Below are 11319 nucleotides of genomic sequence, written 5' to 3' on the forward strand. Positions count from 1 at the left end.
ATGAGAGGATCTCATGGGCCCCACCATCTAGGGCATGGTGGGCCCATGTGCACAATAGGCCCCTATGTAATTTTAAATATTTTTAAAACTCAATAAAATAATTTTATAACTTATTTGAATATTTAAATCAACGTAAAGTCAATATCTCTTATTTTTATAAATCCAAATTTGATAAATAAAATATCCATAAATCTAAAAAAGTTCAAATAATAATCATATATATCATAAAGCAAACATAATTAAATTCATTGGATAGGAAAATGATCTATATGGTTCAAGAATTAAATCAATCAAACACTGGGGCATTCCACCTTCACTGTGGACTACGGACTATACTTGCTTTATCAAATCGATCCAGTGTTTTTCATGACCCACAGTCCATGCAAGAGCTTATTAATGGGTCACCAAAGTCTGGCCGATGAGCAAAGGAGCCGTAATTCCAGTTTGTACATTTCAGGTTTTCCCCTAGAGACTAGTGACGGGCCAATGTCACCTAGACCTGATGCGACCACAGCTCCTATGGTGCATAGGGGTATCTCTCGCACATGCATACGCTTTACCGTGAAAGGTGGCTTGCTTTAACGAAACGGTCTATCAATATGCATATCATATGATGATACATGGATGAGGCTTTAACCCTCGTCTTTGAAGGCTACCATCAAATACAATGGTCACACAGTCCCTCAGCTCACTCATCCAGACATGCTCCGACCTCATCAATGGATGACCCATTAGAACCTTTGTCGATTTATACTTTATGCCTAGGTAACATGGGTTTTTTCAACCGACTGGCCTAGACCGTCAAGTACAGTCTGGTATCAGCAAATATCGTTAGCTTAGTATGGTCCACGAGGGACCACACTCTCATTGAGTTCATGTTCCACTATATCATTTCATTTTACAGACACTCGTAAAGCCTTTAATGGCCACACTCACCCAACGCTTCCTTCTCCCTATTTCTTTTTAGGTCACATGAGGCTATATTGTCATACCAGTTTTGTTTGTTCTCTTCCATATATATCTTCCAAACTAGAAAATGTAGGACCTCCTAAAATCTGTGCATGCATCCATGTAGCCCTCCCTTCTCTCTGTCACTAATTGGGCTAGATGTGGCTCTATTTTTACATTATATTTTGCATCTTTTTTCAAGTCTATCTTCCTCATTAGATCAGTATTCAAAAGAATGAATCAGGTCAACTGGTCAATCCTGGTCTGATCTGATTAGTCGAACCGATTATGAGAAAATCGATCGATTAGTGCCCCGATTTTTACTTTAAAAAATGTAATTTGGATAAAAATCCCAAAAAATTGTAAAAATAAGGTAAAAATTTACATGTATTGTTTTTTTTAATATTTTCACATAAAATAATCAAAACAAAAAAATATTTTAGATATAATTGGGTTTCCGAAAAAATTTCTACTACACACCTAATGATGGTTACTTAGCCATGTCAATGTAGAAATCAGGCTTGCGCTCTGATTAGTTAGCAGTAGCCATTTAGCAGTGCTACATCTCAAGTTTGATACATACCCCTAGACTACCCAAGAAAAAAGAAAGAGTATTGACCTACTTATTCTGTCAAAAAAAAAAAAGTAGGACAACTTTAAAGCAATGGTCGCACTTTGATCGCATACTAGTAGAAATTGAATCCCAAATGAAAAGACCAACAATTGAATTGATAAAATAAATCTAGTAAAATGATTGACACAAGCTATTTGTATGCAAGGCCGTCTATCTTTGATATAAGAATATTACCATCATCCCTAGCCGTTAGACAAGAAATTGGTAGGCTAAGGGCATGCTGCAATGTTATAAAAACTTTTTTTTTGACTTAGAGGGTAGTTAAAGGTATGCCTCCTAGTCACCTAATTTTGCATCTATTGGCTAGGGATGGTTGTGACCATACTGGAAAAAAAGTGTATGCTTTTATTGTATACTTAAATAAGGAAAAAATTTATGCAAGGGTGGGGCCCTAAAGAATCAAATTAAGGAACGCCTGAACAATTCACTATAAAAGATTGTTTTGATACTCAAAACTCCTCAAATCGATCATCTTGGCCTCAAGATATATAAACAAGAGAAAATTTGGATTTCTTATCTTGGAAATAGTGTATTATGTAATGCATTTTTTGGACCATTAAATTTTCAAGATTTTCAAGTGTTCATAGATCTGCTCCGTCTATATTATTTTTCAAGATTTAAATATTGTAATTAGATGTGAAAATAAATTTTTAGGCCATCACAAAGATTTTTAGTACTAAAACAATGTCATTCGACACTATTTGAAGGCAGCCTTATACAAACCACCCCCCTTAAAACCCATAAAGGAAAAAAATTATTCAAGGGTGAGGCCCTTAACAATTAAATTGACGCAGCACACCTCAAAAATCCAATAGAAATGGTTATCTCAATGCCCAAAAATTCTCAAATCGATCATCTAGACCTCAAGATGTATAGACATGAGAACAAATGGATTCCAAGTATTGAAAATAGTCCATCTTGTAATTTACTTTTGGACCGTCAATTTTCAAGTGTTCATAGTTTTTTTGCTGTAATAGTGCACAAAACGGGCAATGTTTACAATAAATCATCGATTAATGTACAAATCGGCCGATTTGTACCGATTTGTGTCGATTAATACCAATTAGTATAGTAAATCGATCGATTAGTGAACTGTATGAAAATTTCAAAATAATTAACCTTTGAAATCGGGCCGGTAACCCATCCCGAATTAGTCGACCGATGTTTGAAAAATAGGCTGATCTTTTAATCACATAATATAAAACCTCCTAGATTTTGTGTGAACAGATATCCATGTAGACCTCCAACAGTGTGTGTATGCTCTCTCTATATTTTGTCCTAAGTTACCTCCATTTTCTAGAGTACCTACCCTGAGTTCTTTAAAAGGATAGACTCCCCTTTCATACTTGCGACACTGTGTCTATTTTTAACTATACCTTAATAACAAGTATATAGATGTGCTTGCCAAAAGGGAACAACACCACCTTGTCCAAGCTCAAAGGATAAAATAGTAAAGTAGTATTCGAACTTGCAAGTGTTACCCCTTAGACAATAAAGGTTAGGAGCAAGAGTAGGGTAACAATTAAAAGATGTAAAAAAAGGGAAAATTATAAATAGGCCATCTTATTCAACTTTCTAGATATCCTACCTCTCAAAACGTTTTGTATCTCACCCTAAACCCTAATAATATATTTCTTTATATTTACCTCCCAAATAAAAAAGTCAATAGGTTTAAGATAAGAATGCCCTTACCTTCTCTCTTCTCTATTTTAGAGTCACTTGATTCTCTCTCTATCCACACTCTCTATCCACAGCCTTTCTCCCAATGTAAAAACACATTCTCTCTTTCTCCCTTTTATTCTCTCTCTCTCTCTCTCTCTCTCTCTCTGTGGTAATACAATCCAGCACCTAGTGTGTTGAACTGCATTGAGTTCCAGTAACGTAGCTTGTAATGCAGTCCGACACCAATGTGCTGGATTGGTTAGAATTTGAGTTAAGGTTGTATGCCGAACCGTATTATCAGAGGATGAGAGAGAGAGAATGGATTTTTACTTTACGGGAGAGAGTGTGGGTAGAGAGAGAGAGTCAAGTGACTCCAAAGTAGAGGTGAAGCAAGAAAGTCAACACATTTTTGTCATAAACCCATTGAGTTTTTTATTTGGGGGGTAAATATAAAGAAAAACAATATTGGCGTTTAGGGTGGGATACAAAAAGTTTTGGAAGGTAAGATATATAAGAAGTTACATTTGGGGGGATATCTATAATTTTTCCTCAAAATAATCCTTGCCAAGAATATGGGGGCAAGATATTCCCAAATAATATTGACAATAAAAAAGAGTACATATAATCTAACAAATGGGACACCATGAAGTTAATATGATCTGCATGGTCATAGCAACAGCATGACCATGAGGTTATTGCCATCCCATCAAGGGTGTAAGAGGGATCCGATTAAGGGTTGGACAATGTTGGAGGGAGTGGATCTTACTAAAAAGTCATTAATTAATAAGAGCATGACCATGTGGTTTATCACTATTCAATGAAGGGTTGGATGGCATTGGAGGGAGTGGATCTTACTAAAAGCCATCAAGTAATATGTACATCGCGATCTCTTCCATCACCATCCAACCCATTGATTAGACGATGATAATCTAAATGCTCATGTCATTATTATGATTATATGGATCATATTATATTCTTTATATATGAAAACAAATCTTGATTGGAGCTTAGCACTTGGGTAAAACTGGGTTAAAATGTTGAATCAATGTATAAATATCTTGTATAAAATTTTGATTTTTTTATGATAATTTGTGAGCTTTTCTTGTCTATGCTTTATTCTTGTATTTGCCCTTTTTTTACTTTTCTTAATCCTTTCTTTTATATATTTCCATTTTATGTGGATTTTTAATGTTATTTATAGTTTACTTTGATTTTTAGTATTTTTATTTTTACTATTTTTTATTGTTTAGTCCCTTTTGGGAGCAGTGCACTTGTTCGAGTAACTTAGCCCAGGCAGGACTCCAGTCCTAAGATTGAGCAGAGGTTTCAAACCTTGATTTTAAGTTTTTAACCTAGCTCGTGAATATATCTCATTAAACAGACTCTCAATCATTCATATTTCAATGACACATTAGTTGGTGTTTAAAACGTCAGATGCGCCCAGCTAGGCGACAAGGGATCCCAGCTGCTTAAGTAGGCACTAAGAAATCAAGCGGCCTGCAAATTATTTTTCCTTCTTTTTTTTGTTTTTTTTTTGGAGAGAGAAAGGGGGGGGAAGGGGGGTAGTGTGATGAAAAGATAGAGGAATACTATTAGATATTTCATTAACAAAAATGGTATAATATTAAAATATTTTATAGTCAGGTTGCGGTTTGTATAGAGCCTAGGCTCTAAAAAATCAAATTAGAGCCTTCAAAGAGTGTAGAGAAATGTGGTTTCAACACTAGAAATCTTTGTGATAGCCTTAAAATATATTTTCATTTTTATTTATAAAGTTTAAAGCTTCAAAAATAGTGTAGATCGACAAATCTATGAAAACTTGAAAATCTTGAAAATTGAAGGTCCAAAAATGCATTACAAAATACGCTATGTCCAAATCTTGAAAGGCACTATGCATCTTGATATCGAGATGATCAATTTGAAGATATTTGGGCGTTAAAACAATTTCTTTTAATAAATTTTTTAGGTAGGCAATTTGATTGTTTAGAGCCTTGGCTCTATATAAACTTTTCCCTTATAGTCAATCAAAGATTTTATCTTCATTATCAAGGTTCAAAGTAAGGGTGGGGAGAGTGGAGAGGATTTTTGCATTCTTAATGGCATGGTTTTTCTTACTGTTTCTCTCTCTTAATCATGTTGTTTTTGCAACTCCCTCCTCTTGTTTGTTCAAGGGGAATAAAAGAGAAGAGAGAAAGAGAGAGGAAGCAGAGATGGAAGAGGCACTCACTCTCTTAGAACCCTACCTCCTCCTCTTTAGTAACTTTCTTTTAAAGGGCCTTATGTTTCTTTTTTTAGGACTTCATGATTATTTTTTGAAGGGGGCTTATGTCTTAATTTATTCTTAGGTAGGCAAGCATTTGCCAAGAGCTTGCCTATGTGCGCGCCTATGGCAAAAGACGGCCGATGTGAATCGAAGATTCTTGATTTCTAATTCAACCGATGTGAATCAACGATTCTTGATTCGGATTGGTACACCAACGTAACAAATATTTTAAAAAAAAAAAATGGGGGGGATTAAGTGATTTTGAGCCGCTTTAGACTAGGTTTGTGTCCCCTTACCCACTGGTCTGATTCACATGTTTCTTAAACACTGCTTTTCATACGCATCTTCTATCGAACTCGGCAATTCTAGTTCAAACCATCAATTTCTGAACACTACTTTTATATACATCTTCTGTCTTAAAATGACATGGCTTGGACATGATTTATTAAAATTTCAATTGCAGTGGGACATTATTTGAATTCACCGTTGAAAAATTATAAAAGGAAAAGAAATAATTTTTTATGAAAGTTTTCATAGAACTTTTATTCATCAAAACCACATAATTACAATGTTATAAGAATTAATCAAAATCTTGTAACTATCCATATTCCGCACGTAGCCGATACACATCAGCTTCCCCATTAACTTATCTATAAACATGCTCAAGGTTCACTATTAACCTCTTAATAATATTTAATATTTCAAACCAAATCAACAATAAACCCCGTAACACTCTCTACTCCTTTCGACACCATTTAATAAAATTAAAAAAAAAAAAAAAGGTACAAATTTCTCATGTGTGAAAACTAGAAATGATCCTAATTGTGTTTCTGACTAGGTTTAATTGTACTGGAGAGATGAATTTGCGTATGAAACTCATCTACATCCTCCAAAGTATAAATATGTGAATCAAAAGAAAGGAACAACAATTAGCTAAGCTTGGGCTTGATTAGTTAAGGCGTCAAGGAATTGCACATTTGAATGCTAAGGGTGTCCATATGGTGTACTAGCGGGTTCACATGCTCTAAACTTTGTGGTTAAGAGTGCTTTAGAAGCCGCAAAACTTTTTATTAGACTCTAAAATCGTTTTCATTTAAAAAATGAGCTAAAGGTAAAAAATCCAAAGAGATATGTCGTTTATCAAATAAGGATTCGAATCCAAACTTCAAGGAAATTCAATTTGTACCCTTGCTTTTAATTGCAAAAAAAAAAAATGGGCCTTTACTTTTGACGTGCGGTAGCCTAGGCTCTAAACAATCAAATTAGAGCCTACCTACTAATAGTGTCGAGAAATGTGGTTTCAATATTGAAAATCTTTGTAATAGCCTTAAAATATATTTTTATATGTATTTATAAAGTTTTAAGCTTAAAAAATAGTGTAGATCGACAGATTTATGAAAACTTTAAAATCTTGAAAATTGACGGTCCAAAAATACATTAGAAAATACACTATTTCCAAAACTTGAAATCTATTTTTTTTTCTCATATCCATGCATCTGGATGTCGAGATGATCAATTTGAGGGTATATGGGCATCAAAACAACCTCCTCTAATGAAATTTTTGAGGTAGGCTCTAATTTGATTGTTTAGAGCCTCGGCTATATATAAACGTTTCCCTTACTTTTGTGCTTTTTATTAATATATTTTTTTAATAATTTATCTTAGAATGCAATAACCATGTTTTAAGAAGTTTAGGTGCCAGACTTACTCTTACTAGGAGTTTCACTTTGTAGTTCCAAGTGAACAATTTGTACCGCTGTCGAACATATCTTTTTCACATTCATGCAAAAAAAAACAAACACCCCAATTTTGGGTCATGAAGAGAATGCACCCCTTTCTAAATAAAGTCGTGTGGGCTTCTAACCAAAGTCGTATTGATAAGGTTCGTCTATAACAAATAGCAAACAACAAGAGAGCCTAAGAGTAATAATTTATGTATATTCTGCCATTCCTCTCCTATAAATACACTCCCCCCTTCTCCCTCAAACCACTAAAACTTGAGAGAGAGAGAGAAGAGAGATGGAAAGAAGAGGCCACATTGTTGCTTTCCTGCTAATAGTGCTAGCAATGGCTATGGCTATGGCTATGGTTGTGAGGAGCCAAGATGAACCAGCTATGGCTATGGTTGTGAGGAGCCAAGATGAACCAGACTGCGAGAACGATATAAATCAATTAACCAGTCAATGCCTCGAATACGTGAAAAAAGACGGACCGCAATTGCCACCATCGGGAAGGTGCTGCTCAGCAGTGCAGGCTGCAAACATGCCGTGTGTCTGCAAGCACGTCACGAAGGAAATCGATCAGTATATTAGCGTGACTAAGGTCATCTATGTTGCCAAACACTGCAACAGGCCACTTCCCTCTGGCACCAAATGTGGAAGTAATTATATACATTTCTTCTGTATTCCTTTTATTTTTCATGCATTTGATGAGATGGTATTGATGATTAGGTATTCAAAATGGTTGTAAAGTTTTGGAGCTTCAAATTTTTCTTTGAAAATCACTTTGGGGGTTCTTGCTTAGTTTACTAAGTCCAAAAGAGTTTTCTTTAGATTTCCTATTTCTTTTGTTTCAAGATGGAGTTCATGACTAGGTTGCCAAGCTCATGGGATGCTCCTTAGAAGATTCGGTTTTCAAAAAATAGTTCGTAAGTTTTTTATAACTGGGTTCAAAACAAACTAACTTAAATATCTACATGGCATGTTTGTATGATGATAATTTTACTTGGAATAGATTATCTCATCTAAAACTAATATGTTCTACATAATAAGGCTTTTTAAGACAAAAAGCCTTGTGAGATATTATTTTTAAGATATTGGCCTTCTTAAAAATTTAATTTTGGACTTTAGCTCTCCTCAATTTTGTGAAAAGGTGATTGGTCTGGCCCTCCTCTAAAGACAAAAATCATATGGTCCCTTTTTCTCACATCTTCCACATTTTTGTTGTTATACTTTCTTCCTCCCTTTTATCTCTTTCACATTTTTTAAAAATACAATTAACTATTAATTCTCTTGCATTCTCCCTCTAAACACCTAACTATCCCACTTTCACATTCTCTCTCTAGAACCAGACATTTTCTTTGCCTTCTCCATATTCTCTCTTTGAAACTAAATTCAAATAAGAAAAAGAGAGAAAAATTAAAGGATAACATAAATCATAGAAGAAAGAGATATCACGTTCTTGGTGTTTCAAAAGGTATACAATAATTTTCTTTTTCTTTAGTTTCTCTCTCTTCTTCTATAATTTAGATTTTAGAGAGAGAAAATGAGGGGATGTATAAATGGGCAATATTTTTAAAGGGAGAATGTAAGAGGAGGGGAGATGGGCTGGTTTTTAAAGAGAAATGCAATGAAAGAAAAGAATGGGTTAGATTTTTAGAGAGAGAATGAGAGACATGGAAAGAATATGTTGGGTTTTCAAAAAGAAAATGTGAGAAGCAAGAAACAATGGTAAAAAAGTATAATCATCATTATCACCATCATCCAAACATTATTTTTTTAAATTGTTTTTTTAATGATACATTTTTTTCCCGCAAAAAGTATCATTAAAAAAAAAAGTAACTATAGAAAAAAAAAAGTGAGAGATAAGGTAAAAGAAAGTTGTTAACATTGTTTTTTGAAAGATGGGCAAATTGATCCATTCGTCTCTTTATAAAAACTGGAGAGCTAAAGTAAAAAATAAAATATATTGATATTTAATTTCTTAAAAGAAAGTTCTCATTAGGCTTTTTTCTTAAAAACCCTAAATAATATTATCTTGTTTGTTATTTGGTATGTATCATGTATAGTATTATTTAGCTTTTTTAGCAAGTTCTAGTCATTTTTAGCTATTTTTGGTGAAAAAATATGATTTTTAGTAAATTACCATGAATAAATTAAAAATACTTTAAGTTAAAAATTATGATGGACACTGTCAAACAATAACCAATTCATTTTCAGAAATGACTTTATTACAATAGTGAATTATCATCGATAATGAGTACGTCCAAACAAGCCTATTAGAGTATTTTGGTTGAGTTAAATTACACTTACGATGCTGATTTGGTGATTTTAGCCTAATAATTATGGATTGGCCTGCAATATTTTAGATTATTATTTTTTTTCAAAATGTAAGAAAATTTCAACTTATTATTCTCTTTAAATGCATAATAATAAATAAAGTGTACGTTGCTTGGCAGGTGTCGTTATTCCTAGCTAGAAGGATGGTGAAGCAAGGACTCAACATCGCAAAAGTTATTATTTTCATAGAATAAATCATTCATATGAATAACAATGTCCTTACACTCCTTGTTTTTTCTTGTAGTTTCTGCCATAATATTATTATCCATCAATAAAATCCTCAGGCCATTCTCTTGTCTCATTTTCTTTTTCTTTTTCTTATTTTATTTATTTTATTTATTTAATTTTTTTTTTTTTGAGTTTTTCTTACTTTGTGCCGTTCAATTCATGAGAAATATGCTTCTTCCTTTTTCTTTTTTTGCTTTCCATTTAGTAGTGTAGGTAGGTACATGTGCCTCCTATTGACAATGTAGAGATTATCTCGGTGTAGATATATGTTATCCTAAAAGAAAATTAAAAAAATAATTAAAATTGGGTAAAGTGAGCCTCACATGACCATGTTGTTTTCTTTGGAATGTATTCAAGAGAGTAGCAAAGGTAATGTTAGAAACACTTGACATCGCCCGAGCCATCCTATCCTATGTTGTAGCACACACCTATGTTACTTCACTAAATGTCCATAGATCTGTGTCGGATCATTTGATCGATAATCTGGATCGGTTAAAAAAAAAAAAGGAAAAAAAATATGTAAATTAGGTTTTAGGGGAAATCAGGCCAATACCTGTATGATCCCAGATTGGTCCCGATTGATTCCCTTCCATATCGACAATAGTTTGAGTCATGGATTAGGAGGGATTACTCAAAGTTCCCCAACAAACAGACTTGTTCCTCAACAAACTATAATGTATTAAAGATCGTAGTGTTCAGGATGACTTTCCTCCTCTTCGACTTTCATATTGACTTTAGATTATATAACTTGACTTATTTATTTGTATTTATAGTTTGGGCATTTGACTGCCCCTCTTGTGTAACTTATTATTGCCACGTAATAAATGTGTGGCGCTCAATCAGATAAAAAAAACCCTTAGTATCCATATGTTTTTAAAATTTTCATCCAAATACATAATGAGATTATATATAATAAGACTATTTACGTTTAATACAAGTAGGTCACGATGTGAAATCTGATAGCTTGGGTATGTCATAAAGTTCGAAAAATTTTCTTTTAAATTTTGTGTTTGGTCAATAAAATAAATGCAACCATCTAATTTCACATCTAATCTAATTTCACATCTAATGATCAAGATTAACGGCAACCCCCTAATACCAAAAGTAAATAATCTTATTGTATACTTTTTCATGCATAACATGCTAATCAATTTTTCTTTCACTCTTTTGGCCCATCGCCTATACTCGGCGAGAGACCTGATAATCAACAACTCAACTCATATCACACAGTGATGAATCAACACCTGATTCCTCTATCTTAAAACACGAATTTACAAAACCAAGTAACAACTACTTCAAAATATGAGCATTTTTATGCTTTTTTTGTAAACAAGGTTTTAAAAATCACCGATCTGATTGAGAGCCAGCGGAGTTGGTTCCGGACTAGGAATAACTGGGTAGAATCCCAGCCGGAATTAGGCGATTTGGCCTTGCTTCACATGAAAACTAGCTAAAACCCCTATTTTTATATTTTGTTTTTTTGGGCTGTATTGGGTCAATTATGGATCCATGACTATAATAAAGAC

General features: G+C 33.6%; 1 protein-coding gene across 1 annotated transcript; it reads left to right on the forward strand.

The window, feature by feature from the left end:
• Nucleotides 1–7496: 7496 nt before the first annotated feature.
• On the forward strand, nt 7497–9866 carry LOC110007179 (uncharacterized). The gene is made up of 2 exons (XM_020666607.2): nt 7497–7887; nt 9685–9866. Exons 1-2 carry the CDS (start codon nt 7527–7529, stop codon nt 9702–9704), a joined length of 381 nt encoding a protein of 126 aa, XP_020522266.2. The 5' UTR covers nt 7497–7526; the 3' UTR covers nt 9705–9866.
• Nucleotides 9867–11319: the final 1453 nt, after the last annotated feature.

The sequence above is a fragment of the Amborella trichopoda genome, chromosome 1 (assembly GCF_054954075.1).
Source record: "Amborella trichopoda isolate Santa Cruz 75 chromosome 1, AtrichopodaSantaCruz75HAP2 v2.0, whole genome shotgun sequence".
Lineage (NCBI taxonomy): Eukaryota > Viridiplantae > Streptophyta > Magnoliopsida > Amborellales > Amborellaceae > Amborella > Amborella trichopoda.